General features: G+C 33.9%; 4 protein-coding genes across 54 annotated transcripts; 1 reads left to right on the top strand and 3 right to left on the bottom strand.

The window, feature by feature from the left end:
- Positions 1-212: 212 nt before the first annotated feature.
- Positions 213-7473, bottom strand: LOC123910752. 50 transcript variants are annotated; one of them, XR_006810291.1, is made up of 16 exons: positions 6877-7473; positions 6480-6548; positions 6325-6382; positions 6145-6179; positions 5557-5638; positions 5121-5206; positions 4876-4992; positions 4179-4242; positions 4027-4096; positions 3892-3949; positions 3682-3781; positions 1849-2099; positions 1227-1347; positions 958-1134; positions 806-874; positions 213-714 (listed from the first exon to the last, which is right to left on the bottom strand). XR_006810291.1 is itself a non-coding variant. In XM_045961958.1 (11 exons), the coding sequence occupies exons 8-11, from the start codon at positions 1356-1358 to the stop codon at positions 490-492; spliced, it is 603 nt and encodes a 200-aa protein (XP_045817914.1). In that variant the 5' UTR covers positions 1359-2099; positions 3682-3949; positions 4027-5206; positions 5557-5638; positions 6145-6179; positions 6325-6382; positions 6480-6548; positions 6877-7233; the 3' UTR covers positions 213-489. The 50 variants fall into 50 exon arrangements, 4 of the variants coding, with proteins under 4 accessions (XP_045817914.1, XP_045817915.1, XP_045817916.1 ...); XR_006810276.1 differs by having other exon boundaries at positions 806-880; positions 3896-3949; XR_006810293.1 differs by having other exon boundaries at positions 806-880; positions 3896-3949; positions 4045-4096.
- A 106-nt stretch (positions 7474-7579) lies between these two features.
- Positions 7580-12478, top strand: LOC123910751 (bromodomain testis-specific protein-like). The gene is made up of 8 exons (XM_045961956.1): positions 7580-7746; positions 7928-8616; positions 8723-8800; positions 9443-9686; positions 10348-10444; positions 10911-11049; positions 11578-11991; positions 12126-12478. The coding sequence occupies exons 2-8, from the start codon at positions 7981-7983 to the stop codon at positions 12321-12323; spliced, it is 1806 nt and encodes a 601-aa protein (XP_045817912.1). The 5' UTR covers positions 7580-7746; positions 7928-7980; the 3' UTR covers positions 12324-12478.
- A 773-nt stretch (positions 12479-13251) lies between these two features.
- Positions 13252-16336, bottom strand: LOC123910750 (tRNA pseudouridine synthase A-like). The gene is made up of 10 exons (XM_045961954.1): positions 15856-16336; positions 15709-15765; positions 15532-15609; positions 15382-15435; positions 15192-15274; positions 14846-14945; positions 14696-14758; positions 14077-14349; positions 13907-13967; positions 13252-13799 (listed from the first exon to the last, which is right to left on the bottom strand). The coding sequence occupies exons 1-10, from the start codon at positions 16087-16089 to the stop codon at positions 13696-13698; spliced, it is 1107 nt and encodes a 368-aa protein (XP_045817910.1). The 5' UTR covers positions 16090-16336; the 3' UTR covers positions 13252-13695.
- Positions 16337-16930: 594 nt separating this feature from the next.
- LOC123910749 (YTH domain-containing protein ECT3-like) lies at positions 16931-22983 on the bottom strand. Of its 2 annotated transcripts, none has more exons than XM_045961952.1 (8): positions 22468-22983; positions 21554-21612; positions 21246-21324; positions 20078-20394; positions 19112-19729; positions 18213-18425; positions 17791-17964; positions 16931-17589 (listed from the first exon to the last, which is right to left on the bottom strand). In XM_045961952.1, the coding sequence occupies exons 1-8, from the start codon at positions 22520-22522 to the stop codon at positions 17464-17466; spliced, it is 1641 nt and encodes a 546-aa protein (XP_045817908.1). In that variant the 5' UTR covers positions 22523-22983; the 3' UTR covers positions 16931-17463. The 2 variants fall into 2 exon arrangements, with proteins under 2 accessions (XP_045817908.1, XP_045817909.1); XM_045961953.1 differs by having other exon boundaries at positions 21554-21607; positions 22468-22954.
- Between the last annotated feature and the right edge of the window lie 1381 nt (positions 22984-24364).

The following is a 24364-nucleotide window of genomic DNA, read 5'->3' as shown; positions in this document are numbered from 1 at the left end:
GTGTCATGGCTTTTATAACTCACAACATTCCACATTAATTTAAAAGAAACATGAGTTTGTTCTTTAATTAGATCGGTCTATATGAGCTGTAAGTTATTTTTTGGTTCTTCTATTCCCAATTTATGTTCATCATCTGACCTCCCCACACACTGAGGCTATCCATCTGTGTTACTAACTAATAAAAATATGAAAGTAAGTTGAAACGCAATAGATAACTACATGATGGATTCCATTTATTATGTGGAACAGGTACATAGTACATAAAAGGATGCTTATATAAAGCATTCACTAAACATTAGATAGTAGAACATAAAACATCAAAAGATACAAAACATGTAGACAAACAGCAACACCAAGACAAATAGACAGGAAACTAAGACCAAATACACTTATCATGAACAAAGGAAAACACCATGACAGCCACAATCACTTAGAACAACCAGTCTTGACACAGGGAAAGTTGTCATCCTTTGGAGTGATAATGTGGACTTAATCAATTGGATTGTCTGTTGATGGACCAATGGTACCAGCTGGAGTCGCATCATCCCCATCAAGATCTATAGTCCTCTGCACAATAGGCTTATCAGAGGAAGAAGCATCGACCACAGCAATAGCAGGCCCCTGTTTGCCACTTAGCTTGCTAGTTGGAGTCTGAGATGAAGGAGGAACGGGTATATGGGCATTATTGCTTGATTCAACTCCATCAAGTGCAGCCTAAAGACAGCAATGATCAAAGGAATGTTTATCAAAGCTTGAATCACTGTGATTACTAATTTAATCTAATACAAAAATATCATAAGTTTACCGGATGATCATTGTCTCCCAACTCACACTCCAAATGATTGAAGCTGGTGTCATTAGCATCATCATCTAACTGAAACTTAACCATAAAAATAACTCGTTATAAGATGGACTACAAAATGAATGAAATTGAAATTGACATTGATTGAAGCCTACATTTATCCCGTGGAGTGTAGTGAATTGCTTGATGATTTCCTCATCGGCAGTCATCTTTTTCACAGTATAACCACGCCAATTCCGGTATAAATTAGCATCAGTCACTTCCACCTTGAAAAGCATCCGCTTGTTGATAAACACATCAAGCTCTCTTGGATAGGTAGTTGAGTTAGGATCCTATACAGATACACAACCAGGGATTACAAGAGTACAAACAATGCAAATGGTAAACATGAAAACTCAAGAAATAGGTAAACAAATCATATTACATTGTTCATAGAATCTAGCATATCCTGGGCAGTCAATCCAACAACTTGGAAAACAACACGGTCAAACATCACAAAAGTTATTGACCCTGTATTGTCAATAACCTGGAGATTAAGCTTGTACCTGAAATGCATAATAGCAATATTAAATACATGTTAAGTTAGTAGAATAATAACTTGCAAATAAAAATTAAACACAATGTCACGAATTCAAAATATAGTAGTAATACTGCATAAATGAAATTGGAGTGATCATAATTTCACATACTCATAGACCATGGCAAATTATAACTCTTTCACATTCTAATTACTTATAGAGCATATGGCAAATTATAACGATATTAACAATATTCTTGACCCAATTTAAGTATTATAAGATATCCAATTACATAATCAAAACGACATGTACAAATAAGTAATCAATTTTCTGATACAAACTATCTCCAAATTACAAATTAGTCGGATAATAGAATTCTCTTCAAACTTAACTATACACTATGAGGTACAGATACTTCTCGGATTAGACATGTATGTCAGTGTGTGTGTGTGTGTGTGTGTGTGTGTGTGTGTGTGTGTGTGTGTGTGTGTGTGTGTGTGTGTGTGGAGTAGAAAGAAGGAGAGATACTTGGAAATCAGCAAGTTGCTCTTTTGTCAGCTCAGATGTTAAGCTTTGCACAACAACTGCATTGTTCAGCTCCTGCAACTTAGCAACAGAAGCCAATGCTCTGTTCTTCCCAACATCATTTTCCGAAAACACAAAATTGCTAGACAGATCCCATAGCTCAATAGTCCCCACATCATGCAAGGTCACAGATTTGACACCAGCAAGAATGAGATTCTTTGCTGCAGGTAGTTAACTTTATTTGAAATTTGAACCTAAATATCACAACCATAAAAAAGAATTGTTCCACTTTCATTATGTATTATAAAACCTTAAATTATTCTGCAGTCTGCACAAGATACAAGATAAATAAATGCAGCATAAATGGCCTACGTTAACAATGTAAAGATTGAAGCAATGCATGCAAATAGTACAATGGAAAATTAAAGGCCTAAGTAACAATGTAAATATTATAAGACTGAATTTGAAGAGCAGTTAATCATTGTCCATTGAAATCTCTCACCATAAACTATAAGAATATGAAGAGCAGTTAATTCTTTGCTACAGTGATATCCCTATCACTGCCTCCATTTTCCAGATGGCAATGAAAACCAATAACCAAATCACAAAACTTACAAGCACCAATCTCATTATCTAAGAAGCAGAGAGGTTTAAGCTCACAAACCAAGAACCATTATAAACCATAAGTTGAACAAAAAACACAAACCAAAACTATATCAAAAGTAATTATCATACAATCTATATCATGATGGCATATACATTACATAGTCTGCTGCACGAGAGTTGATTCTATCCAAGATCAACCTCAAACAAAAAGAATAATTAATTAATCTTTCGAAACAAACTCTCAAGTGGTTTTTCCATAAGCACCAATCGGTTAATAGAACAAAAGAAAACCAATCAAAACCTTAAATATGAAACCAAACTGAAATTGCCGTATATAAAATCCAAAATGATCAACAATTTCAATAAACGATGGACATATATATGAAAGAACACCACTCAAAATAATTCAAAAGGGATGATCACGCCAGTTTGCGGACAACACTAATTGATTGCTTAATATGAAGAACTTGTTGGCATTTCTATCCAAGTTCCAAAATCATGTCAATATTTTCAAAATTACAAAATTGCAAAAAAGTACTCATCTTAAGTAACGAACTAACAACAAATATAAAATACACAAAATAATGCATATCAAGTTGAAATTGTCATTCTACTTAAAAATGCCTAATACACTGTCATTTTAGAACTAATAGTTATCACACCCAATCCTTGTATTCTAGCTTAATGATGTCTGCTTACACAATTTCTTTTGTGCAGAACTATTCAGCTTAAGAATGGAATTGAGAAATACATAAGGAAGGCAAAGCAAACACATGCCAACTATAAGGAAGCTGCTAATGATGTCTTGGGAGATTTGGGGCTGGATAATTACAACTTGTAGCTGATAAAATTTTCATCTCTATATTCTTTTTTCGTGTAACATTATCGATATTCTCTTGTTTCTGAAAAAAACACGAGTGTGTGACGACTGCATATTTCTACCGTCTCTTTACCAAAATATATGTACATGTACTTTAAAAATTAGTAAAACCAAATGTTAGGAGTTTGTGTGATATAACTGGGAAAGTTGAATTCATAATCTCTTCACTTAAACATTGGATATGTGCAATTCATTGTTTTCACTTCTCTATCTATCATATTGTTGTGTCCAAAACCAAAACCCAATAGTTATAAGTGATATATATTATTTATGAATTGCATATCATACATCTCTTTTGTATATTTACACATCTATGAAAAACAAATTGATGAAGATAAGATAATACTGACCAGCATCAGGAAGGCCATCTTTACGCAAAACAAATGTCCTCTTCTTTTCATGATCAATAATTGCAAAAAAAAAACTGACACATAGCTACATCATCATTGGCTACACACATGTGAATAGAATAAGTCAAGTATTAGAATTAGAACAATACACATGTTCTTTTTTGCATATAAACTAAATGACTTTATGTTTAGAATAATGCATTTGCTTACTTACTGATGTTATAGATGGATGCTATTCTATTAGTTTCAACTTTCAACTTAGTACTACCTGCAAGCAGAATACTAAAATAAGTCTGCATCCTCTTGAATACATCACAAGAAACAGGTTAAAGCATATAATAATACCTCATCCTCAGTTTCTACCTGAATTCAAAAGATTCATCACATTAATGGAAAGTGTAGGAAATGAGGGAGCCTACAAAATTGATAGAAATCAAGAAATACCACTCAAACTCCAAAGTAAAAGAGAAAAGAGTACATGATTCAACATTGTTTACTTGAACAAAAGGAACATCAAAATGGGCAGACACTCCTTCAAAATCATTTGGTGATGAACCATACCTGTGATTGATGCTTATTAGTTTTAGGTATCGGCTGGCTAAATATAAAATACAACAAATTTTAACTATTGCCTTAAGCCTTAAAAAAGTGTTCTCTTAGATATGTTTAACAATTTGCTACGGTGGCACCATGTATACCTTAATGGCTGCCTTCCTACGGACACCGTCTACCCTGTACCACACATGAGGGACACTACATATTTTTTTAAAGAAATGTAGGACAATGTGATTCTTTTTGTTGCAATAGAGACTTTCAGAAGAAAAAAAAAAACCTTGCAAATCAGTACGAGAACTTAAAGTGAAAATTTTAGAATAGAAGTTATGAAACCATATGGGATTGCTAGCCTAGAACACTGCCTTTGTACTCAACCTTTCTTTACTTACAGTTACTTTTATCTTACTTTACTAAGCTTTATTGTTTCTGCCTTTGGCCCTGACCATCACATATGTAGAACGATCTTTTCCTTTTAATTACCAAAAATAATAAAAGTGACTTTTATTTGCTGGCACTTTAAGAATAGGGACTGGTCAAAAGCAAACACCAACTCTCTAGAATTACCAGATTCATTTGATCCGTTTTTGTGAGACCACAAGAAAAATAATTGAAACATTCTATGAATATTACTTGACAAACCTTGACAATATGGAAAGTTTTTGAGAAAATGTGAAGTAGTACTTGTGGTCACCACTGAGAATTTGTAATTATTTCTCTTCAATTTGGTACTTAAGTTAGAAGTACACACAATCACTACTGAAAGTGCAATTCAATGAGGCAATCAATCAAACTTGTAAAAGGAGAATTAATTAAAGCTGTAAAATTTACACAAAAAGTAGTAAAATAATATAATAAATGCATCCAAGAATGAGAAAATAACTCACTTCAACATATGAGAATTATTTCTATCTTCCATTCCTCTCATCAGCCTTGAATGTATAAGGTTTTTCTAGGCCAGCCTCATTATATCCTATGAAGCCAAATTCAATTTACACAAACAACCACATAAATTATCATGGTGTACAGTTTATGAATTACACCAGAACTAAACAATATGAAGAAAAAAAGTTTAAAATGCACAATAATTCGTCAAAATTAAACCATATGGCCACTATTATATAGTGTTTAGTTCTGGTGTTAGTGTTCTATATTTTGATCCACATCAATCATAGAATGAGATCTCATAATTCAGAGGTCTATATTTCCTAATTTTCAGACAAATCCCTATAATGTACCATCAAACTGAGTTATATTGACCCTGTGGGTAGACATCAAACTCAGTTATATATACAAAAAAAAAAAAAAAAAAAAAACATTTACCTTGCAGAGCTTCCATGGCGGTGAGAGCGCATTTGGGTTCAATAAACTCCACAAAACAAAAAATCATAGCCTTGTCACCACTCTGCAATATGCATGATCATGTAAACACAATTAAATATCCATATTAAATCAAGCAAAATAATTGGTGTATATTAACATTCTACACTAAATATATTAGATAAGATTAGATATGTATCATTAGAAGTAATGTTCTCTAAAGTTTCTTGTAAAGAATCCATGTTATTGTGTTTAAAATACACCACGGTGCTTCAAGAAAGATAAAGACCATTCTATGAATTGAATCTTGAACATGCTTGAACACCAGCCTCCACTGATCAAGTGATCAGCAGGGTACCAAATGTAGTTATTTTGCTATATTTTGAAGCATAAAGTGAGTGAAGAAGAATTCAGTTCATTCTTTACACCATTCTAATAAATTTTAATGCAGAAGTAAATTTTCATTCCCGTTGTAGTTACATTGATGAAATAATATTTGTGTGCTCTATCAAACACAAAAACCACACATCAAGAAACAAAGATGCATCCACAAGAGCATCAATTTAGGGACGAAATAACAAAGATGCGTACCTTCAAGTTCAATGTCATTTTGATGAGCTTCTAACCTGTTGTAACAACAAACAAACACACCTTAGTTAATCAAATAATTAAAAATATGATCCAAACCCAAAAGATAATCTCAAATTAAAATGAAAATCATAACTATTTGGTGTTTTCTTCAATTGAAAATTCTCTGTCAAATTTATATACCTGTAAAGTGAAGGCAGTGACAATAATTGCCAAAGCAAGAGTTCCTGACACGAGGAACCTGTTGTAACAACAAAGAAACACACATTAGTTAATCAATTAATTAAAAATATAATCCAAACCCAAAAGATAATCTCATATTAAAATGAAAATCATACATCACTGTTAGGAGAAGAAGGAACAATATCTTCAAGTTTTTTGGAAGTTGAAACTTCAACTACCTGTGTCTAACACAAACAAACAAACAAACCCCACAAAACATAAATCATTAAAAATCAAAACTTAACTTTGTTTTGCACAAAATAACACAAAATTCATCTGGGGTTTGATTAAGCATAAATCAATTGATAAAAATTCAATTTTATCATTGGAATGTTTTCTGCAAAAATTAAAATAAAATAAAAACGAAAACAGTTTGAAAGAGAGAAGAGATTTTTCTAGTCACACGAGTTTATTGACATTCAAAGATCCAATTTCATGGAGGATTTCAAACATGCAAGATCAAAATTTGAGGAATTGAAATTTGGGGGTTAGGGTTGATGATTTTCGGCCTACCTGAGAGGAGGAATAACTTGATTTTGATGATGGCGGCATCACCGGAAGCGGATAGGACGTTCTGATTCGGAGATTGATTTGTAGGTGGTGGTGGAGGTTGTGGTGGATGCGGTGATGAAGAAAGAGAAGGTGAGAGCAGAGAGATATTAAGAACTGTTGAGGAAAAAAAATGGAAGTGATTGGACTTTCCGGCGACGGTGGTTGCTCGCCGGAATCTGGGATGGGGATGAACATGCATGGTGTTCTTGTTGTTCATCATGAACAACATTAGATGGTGAGAAAAGAGAGAGAGAGCGCGTATGAGAAAGAGAGAAGAGAGAGAAAGAAACTTCTCAAATGAAAAAAAATTAAGAAAAAAGAAATATATATCCTTCTGGCCCCAATGCATGTTTCTAGTTTACCACTTGTCACTTTATCAGTATGATAGACATCAAACCTTCTAGTAAGCCATGTAAACATGTAAACCTAGAATGAATGAAAACCTAGGTGTGTCACCATTATATTGGATGATACACAAAGATGTCAAATCCCAATTGGTTAAAAATTAGGGTTTCAAATCACCAAAGAATTAGGGCTTCCAAAACAGCCTTACTTTTAGTATAATAAGATATGGACTTGCGTAAAAAAAAAGGACTTCTGCGTTAAGAAAAAAAAAAATTAAAATATGGACTTATAAAAAACGTTAACCCATGGATAACTATTCTAACAAAAAAAAAATTGTTTTCTAATGAAACGAATCGTTTAGAGTTTCGAATTAAAACAACGAGATCCAAGATTGTCTTCTCTGTTCCGACGCCGTTGCCTTGTCCCTCCGCCGCCGTCAACTAAACTGTTCTCACACTCAACTTCCTTCCTCCACAATTCAACTATGTAAGTCATCGTAACTTTCCCTTCATTTACATAAATTTCATTCTTTTTCGTTCAATTCGTTCTCAAACGCATAAAAACCACACTTTTATTCCTACTATCTTCTTTTCTGTTTTTCAGTATGCAATTTTTTTACATTGCTGATTTAACTTTGTTCTCTCTATTTGTTTTACTTTTGAATTAGACCACAAACACAGTGCTTGGTTGGTGGCATTTGATTTTGTTACAATTTAGAAGATGAAGCGTAAACGTGGCCATAAGAAAAAAAAATCAAAGGGTACTACCACCAACCCTGTAACCCTTACAAATGCTGTAGAGGACCCAAATAAGGAAGAACCGTCTGGTTTGGATATTATTGGTAATAATAATAATAATAATAATGATAATAAACAAGATAATTATAACTCTCCTATGGAAGTTGACACACCTTCTTCCACCGGTACCGATCAACATTCCAATCATGCTACCATGAATCCCGACGGTTCAATCCATAACGGTGCTACGAAGTCGGTTGGACGTGTTAAGGTCAAGCTCAGGAAACCAAAAATGTTGGACTCTCAGCACAACTCATCTGATGCACCTTCACAAAGTGATACTGATAAGAGTAGCCAGCAACATGGGCTAGGGAAACATGGTGTGAAGGAAACAGACAGAATTGAAGATAGTGTGAATTCGTTGCCTGATTTGAAATTCGCTGCTTCGCCAAAGAAAGCCGGTAGCATAAAGATTAAGTCTTCAAAGGTTTTGGGATTAAATGCTGACCAGACAAGCAAACCTTTGCCGGTTTCCTCTGAGATTAGCCACCCAAAAGAAAGGAAAGCATCTCCGCTTAATCCCCGATATAATAAGCATGAATTGGATACCTCCTTAATGGTGTGTTGAAACTTTAGTTTTTATTTGTCAAAGCATTACAATCTCCATTATTATGGATTCAGTACCGAGTAATTTTCTTTTGGGGTGTTTTTATTTTTTTGTACAGATTGTAAGGAAGGTAATGAAAATGGATGCTGCTGAACCCTTCAATGTTCCTGTTAATCCGGAAGCACTTGGCATTCCTGTGAGTATAAATATTTTCAAGTAACTGTTTCACGGTTTTTTTCCAGTTAATTTTGATCACACATTACTTCATTTTTAGTTCCCTTAATGCATTATTTTTTCCCTACCTCAACTTCTGCCCTATACCAACCAATGTTTTCAACATTTTCAGTATTAGTTACGGGACATGATTTTGATTTTGAGATTTTGTTTAGTACTATAGCTTTGCGGATCTGGATCGCCTGCAGTTACTGCTTCAAGCAGTTTCACGCGGTAGGCGATCTCAGCCATACAAAACAGATCTAACGGCTCCGATTAATCAGTTCAGTTTGGTCTGCATCGATGCAGTAACTGCGTTAAATCCGCCTCCTAACTTTGCTTCACTCACGATGTACAAAAAGCAAAAGATAGAAATACAGCGATTAATGCTAGATTTTCTCTGTAATGTTTTTTTTAGAAATTGGGTGCATATTTTTCTTGTGCTTGCTGTCTTCCTCTTTCACAGTATGCAGAGATTATTCTACAAAGCTCTGTGATATTTGTTCATCCTATGAGACTAATGTGATTCTTTGTGAAACTTGGAAAGAATAAAGATATTTTTCTGAAAAAAAAAATTATGTTTACTTGTGTCTAATATCACAATTCATACGCTATCTGTACTCAGGACTATTTCGATATCATTGATACACCAATGGATTTTGGAACTGTATGCAGCAACCTTGAAAAGAATGACAAGTATATGAATTCGGAGGATGTATATAAGGATGTACAATACATTTGGGAGAACTGCTATAAGTATAACAATAAGGGTGACTATATTGTGGATCTTATGAGGCGAGTAAAGAAGAATTTTATGAAGTACTGGACTGCTGCTGGGTTATACACTGACCAATCAAAAGGGACCAAAGGTGAAACTTCCAGTTCATGTACTCTAAGTGTATCATGAGACTTCCATGCACTCTAAGTGTATTGTGTAAGAGGGGCCAATCTTTACATTTAATTATTTATCTTGCATGGATGATCAAGATTGAAGGGTCGGTTGTAGTAGTTGAATGATCAAGATTGGTTTTACTCATATCTAATCTTGACCATCCATACAAGTTTTCTTTTTTAACGGATATTTTTTTGTGTGACAATACAGAGACAGAAATTTTAGTGAAGCAATTATAGTTCCATTTTCATAAATCTACCTCCAAAGTTAACTGACATTTATGAAGTTTTAGAATGATAAATTAATTCTATTTCATCTTCCTTGAAATTTTTGTCTAAACTTTACTAGACCCTTGCAGACTATCTAAGAAGCTCCTACCAAAGCAACCAATTTTCTTATTTTAAAAAAAAAATCATAATCTACTCCACAATAAAGAGAATTACTCGTGTATCAAAAAAAGTGGAAGGACAGTGGTCCATTTTTACATGTATCTTATGCTTATTTTATATCCTATTGGGAGATGAAGGACAGTGGTCTACTTTTGCACGATGTTTTGAAAACAGATTATTTCTATTTCATGTAAGATACTGTGGTTTTCTGAAATCACTGTGGGCATTAATTTTTTCTTTTTGGATCAGGCGCTGAGAGGACTACATCAGAAGATATTGCACTTTCTGGTGATGGAAAAGTAGGGAAGGGTGGACAGTCGAAGCATAAGAAAAAAAAGCGTCATGGGTGTGTTTTCCAAAACTTCAACTTAACCTTATTTATTGTATGATATTGTCATTCCTAAAGTCATCTTTCTTATAGCGGAAATGATTGAGAGCTGATATAATGTAAACTAAATTAAATATCTTGTTGATACTGTGTTTGTTTGTATTATGATAATGTTAAAAATACAAGTTCACTAATAGATTGAAGGTTAATATACTTGTTTCCATAAATTTGATATATGCTTGATAGTCTATTTTTCCTATAACTTAATTATAAATTATAAAATCTTAAATAAGATAAAGGGTAAGTGAAGCCTTTGACTTTGGGGAATTGCATTTCCTTCTGCATAAGTTCTCTAAATGCATATTTTAGTTCAATTCTAAACTAGGTTGATTCTTATACAAATATTAATGTCATGAATGATGAGTTTTATGACAAAGGCTGCCTTATTTGAACCATTTACATGCTTGTTTTATCTGATGTGCAGAAGACACCATAAACATGATTGTTTATGTGCAATTTGTGTGCTAAAGCGCCGGAGGAAGGAACGGGAGGAGAATGATCGAATTGCAAAAGGAAATTTTGGGTCTGGTGGTGATAAGCATGCTAGAGAGTTCAAGCAAGAGGTATTTTAATGGTTTATGCTTATGTTTTAACCTTTCAAAACATTGGAGGAAACTTTAGGGCATATATCATGTTTCTATGATGTGAAATTCTTGACTGAAATGATGGGATAACTGCAACAAATTTATTTATTCTATAGCCTGCATATATTTCAGATGTTGATATTCATTATGCAAACTATCGCAAAACAATGTTTAGTGGCATGGAGATGATATTTTTCTTTCTGATTTCCATTACCTTTGGCAACATCTGAACCCAGATATTAAATGAAGGTTGTTGCACAAGCAATTTAGAAATCAAAATATCTTATCTTGATTTTTACTATGAAATTCATAAGTAGAGATACGGCTGAAATAATTTTGTACTTTCTCTTGTTTCAAAGGAATCCATGCTTGTACAGAGTCCTGATTTTAAATGAAAGTTGTTCCACAAGCAATGTAGAAATCAAAATATCTGCTCTTGATTTTTACCATGAAATTCATAAGTAGACATACCGCTGAAATAATTTTGTACTTTCTATTGTTTCAAAGGAATCCATGCTTGTACAGAGTCCTGGTGGGGAAGATTCATCATCAAACACAGATGAATCGATGGGTACTGATGGAGATGCTGATGATAACAAAGGAGAGGTGGCGAAGATGGAGACTAGTGAGAAGCAACGGATCCCTTCTGATGGAAGGCGTGAGGTGAATGAAGTTGATCATGATGATAGGGTGGAGGAAGAGGACCATGGCCAAGAGGATGAAGAAGAGGAGGAGGAAGATGGGGAGGGAGAAGATGAGGAAGAGATTGAAATGGACAGTGAGAAGAGACAGATGCATGAAACTTTAAAGCACGGTGGAACCTTGGCAGAAAAATCAGAAGTTAGAGACACAGCTGTTCTTCATGATGAATATAAAAGAATGCAACAAGAAGGACAAGCTGCACTGTTCCAGCAGCACAAGGTATGCCAAACACAATTTGATCTAGCCTCTCAAGGAAATTACAGTTTTCAGAATGCAGTTGCATTAAGTTTCTGTTATGATTATTTGCATATTTTCTGTTGAAATATATACTTAATGGTTCAATGTGTTTGTAGGAGCCCCAAGATAGACGTCAAAAAGCTAAGCTACTTGAAAGCTTATGTTCTGAAAACCCCATGCTTTCAAGTTTGTGTGGAACTCTCTTTCCCAAGAATAGTCAGTCTGTGTGGAGTGGTCCGCACTCACTATTACATCAAAGAAATTCTGCTCGCACTAGTTCAATTCACGCTGCTATTGGGTCGTTCCTGGAGTAGCTTTCTTATTTTAAAGGGTTCGCTACTTCCAAATAAGCCTAATTTTTTATGTTGTAGTTTTATTTGACAGATTATAGTATTGTAGTTAATGGCCTTCGTTGCTAAATGTACAATAGTCACAATAATGTTTAGAGCAATGGTAAATTTTGTAGATTTGTGTTTTGTTTTATATGCTTTTACCTTATTTTCATTGGTTTAGACACAGGTACACAGATAATCTAATATATCATTTTATTATACTGTTAGTCTATATTCATTTAATCTGTCACTCAAACATAGTTTATTTGCATATGTTATCATTTTGGACACTTGCTTTTAACTTTTAAGGCTTGAAGCATAGGAGACAACAATAATTTATAGACAAACAAATAGGTTTTAATAACAAATATATATGTTGCCACAATAAAAAATGCTAGAATAGAATCGTAACATCTTTTTATACTCAGATGTTTTGTTTTTAAATTTGAAGCGAAAAATAGGAATTAACTTGTTCAACAAATAGAACATGATGTATTTCTGGGTTGAACTCATCAATCTTGCGTCCTAGTATCATTTCCTACTGTAATTTCTTCATAAAAAAAGTTTCTTACTGTAATTTCCGTTGAACCTACAAACTGCAAACTGAAGCTTCGAACCTAAAAACTACAAACTGAATCCTCCATATAGCGAATTGGTTGGTTCCAACTGCACTGTAGCCTGTAAAAAATCTGTTCAGGATGGTGATTATTTGTCATGCAAGTTAACCTAGACTCAACTTAACCACTACATACTGTCTTGTACAGTACATTGTTGTTAAATAGTAACTAATCCCCGGGTTAAATTTGGTCGTTTAAGTTTTGATGTTTCAATGAAAGTGGTTAATAATATGTTACTATACATTTTTGTGATTAACAAAGTAGTAGAATTAATTAATGACAACTCAATTTTTGTGTTACAATTAGGTGTAGAAATTGTGTTCCAATAATTTTTCATGTATTTAAGGGATTGCGATGGCACTAGTTTTTGCTATCAAAATGTAGTGTTCAAAATTCAAATTGGTCACCGAAAAAAATAAAATAGTGCTAATTACATGAGTTATACTTCTTGAGTACAGTGCAGAGGACAAAATCGTTGAAATGAGTTATGAGATTCAAGTTACTTTTGTCCATTCACCAAAAAATATCTTTCCTTTGCTTTATGGAGTTGTACCAAACACTGGAAATTGCATCACTCCACTCTCTTTTCCCTCCATTCACTTTCTTTCCATATGGTTGACCAGATTTATAATACATATGAATAAAAAGAACCCATGCTTATAATGTTTGCCTCCTAGATTTTTCTCATCTCTTCTTGGAGGTACTAGGCCTCAAATCATGATCATAACACATGCCGTCTACGAACTAGGCAGATCGTACTTCACCTTTCCCAGGTAGAGACCGCATGCCGGAGCCATTGGACTTGCTGCTGCAACATTCTTTGCATTCAAAATTCTTTCAACTGAAATGGTACAACAAGCCAAAAACAGTGCATAGAAATTGTGTCAAGTATTCGTGGAAATATATTATTACTACACATGAAAAGAGAAAACTGGTATGAGTACCTACCATCCGGAACTGTTAAGTTTCCAGTACCGACAGCTTTGAGAACGCCAACAAGTAGTCTAACCTGAAATGAATTAAAATATATATTCAGACCGAAACGGATTGTCCGTGCAGGATTTAATCACAAAGCAGAACACCAACTTAGAAGTCTTGTTTAAAAGGAAGATACCAACCTGATGGTAAAGAAAAGCACGTGCACGTGCTGTTACCACCAAACAACGATGAAACCTTCTTTTACCAAATTCCACATCTTCATTTGTTGTTTGTACTTCATTGATTCTTGCACTAGAGCTAAGAGGAATGACAGCTTCAGAGTTGCTGTGACAGTCATGGAGATCATCAGTGACTTTCATTTGTCGTTCTCTATCCATTAAAGATGGAAAATATGGACTTTGAATTACTTCAACGACGCTGAGTTCATCTAAAGACCTAATTGGTGATTTTGCCTGTAATGGGGCAATTTGTAAGTCATATTTTATGGATAATCAAATAAAGTTTGCACGATACAATATAGAACTTCAAAACAGGACCTCTTATTTTGAAAAGGAAAGGGGAATAGACACGGTAAAAAACACTTAAGCTTCCATACACAATTACAGGGAGTATTAAACTAAAATTAATCCTTCAAATGATAATGTAATGACAACTGCTATGTGATAATTGTGAAGTTCACCATACAGAAGAGGGTCAATGTGCGAACAAGGTTCCATTTTAGGTAAAATTAATTGATTAGTTGGAATTTTATCTATTTGTAAATTATTATTGGTTACAACATTGGAGAAAAGAAACCACCTGACAACCAGTTGCCCTGAAGGAACTAAAATCATGATGTCCAACTAGAACTCTGCATGCTTCCTGCATGGATATCATTAATTACTTGCATCTCATATGATAGTTCTGAAAGCATAGTAACCTACTAAATATAAGTAACTGTTAACTAACTTGCATTGCTGGAAGATTAAGATCCTCCTGTACATGCCATGCTCGATCTTTCTCCAAGGTTGACAAAGGCTCTGGCCCAGACAACAGGCGATAGAAGTATCTGGAGCAAATTCCAAACAATTACCGATTACAGCATGATCATAACAAAATATAATAATAGGTGATCCATGATAAAATATTCATCCTCAGAAAACCCAACATGAACCTTACTGTGATATTCTTAATCGTCCCTATCATATACAAATACAATAAGGAGCCAGTACGAATAACACTCCTAAAATAAAATAGAACTTGACAAAAGGCAGTGAAGGTAGATAATAATAGTATAAGTGCATCTGTAACTCACGTGCGTTCTTGTGCTTTATATCTGGCATGAAAATCTGATGGAACACAACGAACATCAATGACCATTAAGTCACCGTGTTGCTTCTAAAATAAATCAAATCACCAAAACAACTGTCAGGAGGTTTTGATCAGAAATAATGCAGTTGGCAGACAAGTAAGTATATAATATAGGTAATGAGAGAAGAAGACACCTGTAAGAAATGGTTGACTGCCCTTCTAACGACAGCAGGTTCATGAGGTTGTAACTGTATTTTGACGAAGAAGGAACTTAGACATTTCATGAGAGAAACATACATACATTCGTTCGTTCGAGAGAGAGAGAGAGAGAGATAGTAACTAACCACTTGACCGGGCTTCCTTTTGCTGATTCGTTCGATATCTACATGACAAACATTTGATAAAGCATGCACTCCAGCATCCTGTGATGATTAATTCGTTCGATATAAAATTGAATGAGTAAATAAAATAATAACAGCAGAGCATGATATTGATTGATTGATTGATTGATTGATACTCACAGTTCGACTTGAACAAATAATAGAGACTGGCTGACCAACAAATTTACAAAAAGCTTCCTATCATATCATCAACATTCAAAGGCATATTCTTATTATTATTATTAATCAAAACAAACAGGAAAAAAGTAGTATTAGTATTAGTATTACCTCAAGAACACCAACAACAGTACGGTCAGTAAGCTGCTTCTGAGAACCAAAGAAACGAGTCCCAATGTATTCAATTGCCATCAAATACCGTTGGATCTTACGCTCTTGGTTCTTCATCTCTTCTTCTTCTTCACCGTCGTATTCAATTTTTGAAATCTTTGACGGCCTATTATTATTATCACTGGATTCTTCAAATTCAACTGTATGCTTCGTCGACGGATTCTGATGTGTCATTGAATCAATCAATCAATCACCTTCAACTCACACACACATGAATCAATCAGAGGGTTTAATTTAGGGTTTCAGTTTCAGTTTCAGTTTCAGTTTCAGGTCTCCATTTCCTCCCGTTATTTCTGCTAGTTACAGACCTCCCTTAATTTTCAGTATCACCCCCTCTAACACAAATTATTATTCCCAAAATGTCCCTTGTCTCATTTTATTTTATTTTTATTTATAGGGAAAACTACATCAACTCAATTCTGGTACATTTGTCCAAACTCAATATGTTTACATAAGTAAACTCAATTCGAGAACATTTGTATAAATTTAATTCACATCTCACATGTACATTGAGTTTCTAGATTTTACCTAACTCAATTCAAGTGTGTTTATGCAAACTCAATATATACAAACTCGACAAGTACATTTATGCAAACTATATTTTAGTTTGAGGAATGTAATTAGGGAAAATGAGGTGTAGTTAGAGAAATCTATTTATTAAAGTTAAAATCACAAATAATAACAATCTATTTACTTTCGCCACTAAAAACTATGACCAAATTGCAAAAATAACTTAACAGCATAAAATACACTCTTTTTTTTTAAAGTTTATTACGAATTTGAATTTTCTTGTTAAGATAGTTTAGTGGCTAGAAATTCACCTCTTGAGGTAAATAAGTGGAGAACTCTGGGTTCGAACATTGATCTCTATATATAGAATACGATATTCCTATCAATTGAAATATGTTTACGGGAATAAGTTTGACTCATTATTATATCTAATCATAGAAAATAAAAATAATGAAAACAATGATCACTCTAAAAGAACTACATTAGAAGCTTAACTTGCTCATAATGAAGAGAAGCGAACAAGAAATTTACTTATTTGAATGTTACTTTTATTTTTACAATTTATGTGTGCAGATTTTGAACTTCTCCACTAGTACCTCACACCTCTTTTGGCGTGAAGTCATACACACACTTCTAATACTCGTCTCTAAAAAAGCATGCATCTCAATGTTTAGAGACGAGTAAAAGATACGGACGACCTTTGGTTCAATCTTATTGTTACAAGAAAACCTTGTAGCCTCATTTTGTATCCTCAAACTAGTCAAGGTCTCCTCATACATCTTGATGGCTAGCATATTATAGACAAACCTAACCAACCCCTTTCAAAAATATAGTCTACACCGCATGGAGTGTGAGAACAATGTAGGGAAGACATACGTTCAAATAATTATCATCCAAACTACAAGTCTACTTCTCTAAAACACCTAAACGGTAATAAATAATTTCTTTAAATGAAAGTTATATGCTCTATATAGTCAAACTACAAATCTGCTTCTTAAAATCCATAAATAAAATATATTGGTCATCGGGTCAATTTGACTATCTAAAGCCTCGTCTTCCAGAGGGATTGAGAGATAGATTCTTTGTTAGTCTCGACAGAGTTTCTTCATTGGTAGTGCCACTTGATTGCATCTCCCTTCTCACGTCTCTTGCCTTCACAGTGTTCTGTAAAAAATCAATATAAGAACAACACACAAAAGAGGAACAGAATTACAGCATGCTAAGTAGCTAATTAATTCAACAGCGTGTCATAACATTATACTAATACACTGCATTTGTGTGTACTCGCAGCAAATCACATATATTCTATGTTAAGAATTGCATAAATATTTAAGAAGTGTTGTAGTCAAAGGAAATAGAAGTTACAAGGTAACTGTCATTGTTATACACTTCCTGCTTCGGGCCTGCATGCTCAGTAATCCTCTGGGAACGAGATAACTTCTCTCGATTTTCATAGAAATCAAAATCATCCAATAGGCAAGTCTTAGCTTGATAACTTTTAAATATTTTCAGCATTTCCAGACCTTCCTTCAGTCCAATCTGCAAAGCAGACAATTACAAATTTAATGATAAAAACTATGTTCGACAGAAATTGAATAAAAGACTATAATAGTATTCATATGACCAACGTAAATTCCATCATTGATAAACATATATGATATATATCCTATCAAGAAATGTGGAAATTAGTGGAAGAAACATTTTTTTGGTTATGCGACGAATATTTCCCTCAGACTCTATGAAAAAGAAATTATGCTAACATTAACACCGTCAAAAGTAAGAATTACCTCTTGTGTGTCCCTACTGAAAGTTACACACTTGTTCTCATTATGTTTAAGGATGATGTGCAGAAACTGGCGGTTGGGAACATCTTTTATTATATGCCACTTAATTGGGAAGAAACCGTTGTATTTGTCAAGTTTCCAAAACTTCATGTCTTTTTTGAAGTCCACTGGCCCTAGCATCTCAGCTACTCCAACAAACTGCCCACTTGTATTAACCTGATTTGACAACAAAATTCATACAGGACCACTGAAAAATTTGGAAATAAATATTGGAGGACATGAACCCCTAGTTCTGAAATGTAAATCAACTGATCAACTGATACATAATAATTTTGAAAGACAAATGAACAAAAAATTAAATATTTTCATCTTCATATGCCTATTATTGTTAAGAAGTCCCACATCGGATATTAGTTGGCATGGACAACGGTTTATAAAGCAGATACAATACTCACCTTACAAACAAATTTTGTAAGGTTGAATTAGGCCCAACTTGGCTCTAATACCTTCTTTGAATTGAGAGTTCGGCCTAACTCAACCCTACAAAATTGGCTTTTAACGTTATGATTGCCCTCACTTATAAGCACTTCAGGTCATCTCGCAAACGATGTGGGACTTTTTAACAATTACAATTGGAATAAAATAAATTATTGTTTTGACACTTTACTCAGATAATCCAAGAAAGCATTTGATTTATGCCAATCATTGGGGATAAAAATAAAGGATGTTCATCTTCTGATGAGATTTTGAACATACCTCTACAAAAAAGAAACAAAAACATAAGATACCTCCAACAAGATATCAATATCTAAAGTTTCTATAATGATCATCTTCATTTTTTAATGTTACACTTCTTCTGAAGAAAAAACCAAGAAAGTTTTGGGCCAAAGAATTGAACTCACCGAGAAGAAGAGGAAGACTGGGCACTGTGTGCCTGTCTCACTTAATTTAGCTTCCGCATTTTGGAATGCAGCGTTCAACTTCTTATTTCCATGTGGAGTGCTTGTCCAAACATCATATTTAATGCCCTTATGAATGTCATCTTCATTGAAAGATTTAATCATATAAAATTTAGCAGCTTCATATTTTGTTTGGAAATCTGGAAGGTTATATCGATCTCTGCATACTGTGAATGCAAACTCATCCTTAACAACTGATGATTCTGGATTAGAATTTTTGCGATAAAACCGAGGACCCCGAATCATTTCCTTTGACGTGTCAAATTCTGCACTTCTGAAGTTCTCACTTAACGAAACTCTATCATTAGATACTGGACCACTTGGTCTATAGTTGGTAGACGCACTTGATCTGTAGTTGGTAGACGCACTTGGTCTGTAGTTGGTATAGGCACTTGGTCTATAGTTGGTAGACGCACTTGGTCTGTAGTTGGTAGAGGCACTTGGCCTGTAGTTAGTATGGGGAAAGCCGCGTCTTGGGTCGGCAAATGATGAAAAACTTCCTGTTTGGTTGTAGGTTCTTGGAGGGATGGCTGCTGTAAAATTAGAATGTAAATGAGGAGCCTGCAAAATAACCATTCACCCAATCAAAACACCATAGTTCTACAGAAGTTACAACGAAAATCTAAAATACATAACACAAAGTTCATATTTTTTGTATCCGTTAGATAAAAGGAAAAAACAACTGACTCTAGATGTGCCAAACAAGCTCCAGGAGAAAATTTCCTTAACAAATTATCCTCATAAGTGAACTTTGTATTAACGAGGAGAATAGTACAATTTCCAATACAAAGTTTCTATCTTTTTTTTTGGGTAATAATACAAAGTTTTTATCTTTAATACACTAACAAGTGCTCTAAAGGTGCATGTTAGCATTTCTCATATGAAACATCATAATCTTCAGCTGATTACCTTTTTTAAAATTCCAGTTTCCTTTTCTGTATCAGTCATAGTCTTGGATAACCTGCTGGTTATACTTCCATTTCTATGTGCAGATTTTGAGCTATTTTGATTTGCGAAGGTAGAAGATTTTGGATAATTTTTTGCAAGTACAGAACCACTGACAGATTTATTTTGCATGCCAACAGAAGTTGATACTTGTGAATGATAAGGCATGGCTTCTGATTCATGAACGCCTGGTTGTTGAAAATAACTAGTGTGAGAAAGGTCAGGTTGCTGACCAGGTAGTTCCTGGATAACATTATGCCCATCGACACCCACAATTGTCCCTGATAAATATTATAAAAGAGTAAAGTTAGCAAAGTAAGAATAACAGAATAACTTTGATCATAAATTTGGAGAAAATGGAATATTATTTTCAGAATATGAAATTTAAAAAGCCATAAGGCTAAAATATATAAACTAAGCTCATAAACTCTATTAACATTAACAACTATCCTAAATTAAGCAAGGAGGACAAAATCTGTACAAATTAGAGAAAATAAAAGGATTTTTATTCAGTGAGTAAGCTCATAAACTCTGTGAACAACTATCCTCATGAGTGTCTCTTCTTGGGGTATTCTCCTTATCACAAGGGATATAAATGTCTATCTCCTACTGGTAGGCTTTTCATTTTAAAGGATGTTTTATTCAGTGAGTACAAATTTTCTTCTCCTACCATGTTTTCCAAATCTTTTGTTGACCTTACCCCTGATCCATCCATTGTCTTATTACGTTCTATTCCTTCCATCTTGCTTTATAGTCATGTTCGACCTATATTGTCACAAGTTCCAATCCTCGTAGTCCCAACTCCTCTGCCTTTGCTGAACCAGCGGCATCAGCCCCCACTCCTCAATCCTCTCCTTCCACTGTTAGTCCTCATATTCCTTCCCAAGTTCCCAGCACCTCCACTCTGATGCTTTAGATTTCCCACCTGACCCAACCTCTAGACCCACCACCAACTCTCGCCATTTCTCTCTAGTTTCTTATTGGTAATACATTATTGTAATCATTCTAACAGAATCAAAGCGAATCAATAGAATGAATTTTCACTTTCTAGCTAGTTTCTTATTGGTAAGAATAACATTCAAGCGTATATAATAAACACAATCCCTTCAAAATGACTCTTAATCAACCTCACCTGCAAAGCCAGCAGCAACATCTCTAGAAAAGGTATGTGGTGGTGTCAAATCAGATGTAATACAATCTTTTATGGGAACCTGCAAAAAGAATGAAAAAATTGTAGAGAATTTGATGGCATGGCATGACCCCTAAAAAATGCATTTTGCAATCAGAAACAACACTGACATTTCTATAGCAAATACATGAAATACTTATTTACTAAAGAGATGAAGGGGTCCAAGATAAAATTTTGAGAGAGAAACAGAAAGAAACATGCAAATTCCTAGATAGAGTCAAGAAAGTTGCCTGTAGGCAGTCACCACATACCAGATGTGCCTCATTCTGCTGCTCACTATGATTTGTTGTTGCGGCTTGATTGGACTGAGCTATATCACATGGTTAAGACAATAAGTAGACCATAAATAAAACATAAAAATATGAAATTTGTGAAATAAAAGGGAGACCAATTAAAATCACCACACTGAAGGGTCCATTCTAGATTATTGCATTCAAGCAACCAATTCAGACAAATGAAAGTACTAGTACACTACTAAAGATAGAGATTTAGCATTACAAATTATGAATTTCATTTTTTTAAGTTAAAAATTGCGGTTTTCAAAGCACTACTAATATTTGTTGAATAACCTTAGTTCATAGGTTAGTGTGATTTTATTTATCATGGCACATATTAAAAAATCCAATATAAAAATATTGTCTTAAAAAGTCGTGCAGTCAATTTTTAAAAGATTAAAATTTTAAGTCACATGTTAGCAATACCCAGTGCTCACGAGTAAGTTTTTTATAGAATTTTTATGCATTGGAAATTGTATTGTTAATTTTTTTAAATAAAAAATTTATTTAAATGGAATGATTAAAGAATGTCAGGGCCGTCATTAGCAAGATCCTACTCTCAATTATGCTATCTTTGGACGACAATGTTGTGAAAATAGAGAATCTACATAGTCTTGATGGGGGTTTAACGACTGTAACCGGGTATCATAGCACCCATTGTAAGATCCTACTGTTATGGAAAGGTGTATTTTTTATTTTATATATATATATATACATATTATCATATATGAAGAAAATAACCTACAAGATTAAACTATAGTTGCATAACCATAAATTCATAAGTTTGTAAATAAATCAAAAAGTGAAGAAAAAAAAAATTAACAACAAATTGAATCCAATTTAGAAACAATAATTGTATATATCTAGAAAGTTTAATGCGTTCATAGCACCTTCAACAGCGCTAGCCGGAAATTCTTTAACACCAGAGCCATTGGTTGAAGCCATTTAGACAATAATTGAACAGAGAATGAAGTCACTAAACTGAAACAGAAGAAACAGAGGATGTTACTCTGAAAAAGATGAACCACACGCAAAAATCAGAGAGAAGGAACGAGGTGGCGACGGTGGCGGCGTAGAATTGGCAGTGGCAGAGAGTGAGATGATAAGAAAGGAAGAGGTTTTGTTCTCTAACCGAACAGAAACAGATCGTGGCATACGAGGAAGAAGGAACGATTTATTTCTAGTTTCGTTTTCTATTTATTATTATTTACTATTTTTTAAGTTTCGGATCCCCGGCCCAAAAAGATAGTTTTAATAAAACTAGGGTTTCCAAAAAAGGAAAAAATAAATCTTGGATTAGAAAGATGGTTGGTTGCACCGCCAATTATCTGCGATTGATCATATATCATCCATCGCATCGCAGGGACATGAAAAATGAGTATTGAAAAACAATCTACGACAACTTGGTCTTAATTTCAATAATATTTAATTGTAACTATTTACAATATCAAGAATTGCATCAGCGAGTTAAAATCTTGTCAAACTGCTTAAAACTTTTAAGGAGAAAGCTAATATATGTCATTATTAGGACATACAACTTTTTTTCAATGTAAGTTTTCCATTTTTAAGTTTTTAACATGTGTTTTTAGGGCACATGTTAGCAAGACCCAATTTTTAATATTATCTTTTATCAGTAAAAGGAAGGTTGAGTTGCTCATAAACAAGCAATGTGATGATGTGGCACCTCTAAGAATGTAACTACACAAAGGAGTTTGACATTTAAAAAAGGATACTTTTCTTGCATTCCTTGCCACTGTCCATGATCAACAATGTCGGTCTTGAATACCGATCTAACCCTAAAACAAAACTTGAAATAGGTTAGACAGAAAGAACAAACAAAGTTATGTCATAGATGAAACGCCTCAAATACTGCATATTATTGCAATTAATCTGACAATATAATATAGATACTCGTTGTACCCAAAATATGGAAGGAATAATTAAGGGATGAGATTTGAGTACAAAGTATGATGAAAATAACGAAGGGAAAAAAAAGATGGATCGAGTTGTCATTAATTACTTACCTCAAAGAAAAATTAAACCTGGAAGAAACCAATGCGGCTGTAGATGGCAGAGAATTGAGGGGAAACACACGGAAGTTAAGATTCTTATTGCTCTCGTTTTATGTGATTTTTAAGCAATAGGTTGTAGGAAAACACATTTTATTTTATTTTGAATAAGTTAAATTAGCCCACGCAAATTGACACTAGAGAGAATCGAAGTTGAGACCTCAAGGAGCAGCCAGCACACTTTCATCTCTCAAGTCAATACCACCAGACCACTCAAGTGGGTTGTAGGAAAACACATATTAATCGATCTTTCGAGATATTAGGGTTTTTTGTAAGAGAAAGTTACATGTCTTTCATCTGAAAAATTTTGGACCGCTTGATGAATCCAATAGTGAAAAAATGAAAAATTTACATGTCTTTCATGAAATAAAAGTTAGAGAATTCGGATCTAAAAAATATATGGGTATGTACAGAGTATTTATGACACACTTAGACTGTTGTTGCTAACAATTTCTAACACACGGTAAAATATATTTACACGCCTATGCTTTAGAGTCAGCACTAAGTCCAAAAGCAAGATGTTGTATTGTATTAACAAAAATTGTAACAAAAAAATAATTAAATACGTGGAAAATACTAAAACACCCATTTTTCGAAGCTACACTAGCATCGTAGCTTCCGCATTTGTCAAGATTATAGATTCATTTATAATTATTTAATATTAGTACTTACTAATATTTGTGTTTTACTTCATCTCGCCAACTCAACACCTAAAAAA

The sequence above is a fragment of the Trifolium pratense genome, linkage group LG2, assembly GCF_020283565.1.
Source record: "Trifolium pratense cultivar HEN17-A07 linkage group LG2, ARS_RC_1.1, whole genome shotgun sequence".
NCBI lineage: Eukaryota > Viridiplantae > Streptophyta > Magnoliopsida > Fabales > Fabaceae > Trifolium > Trifolium pratense.
The sequence above is the reverse complement of the archived record's forward strand: the minus strand, read 5'-3'. Positions and strand labels throughout refer to the sequence as shown.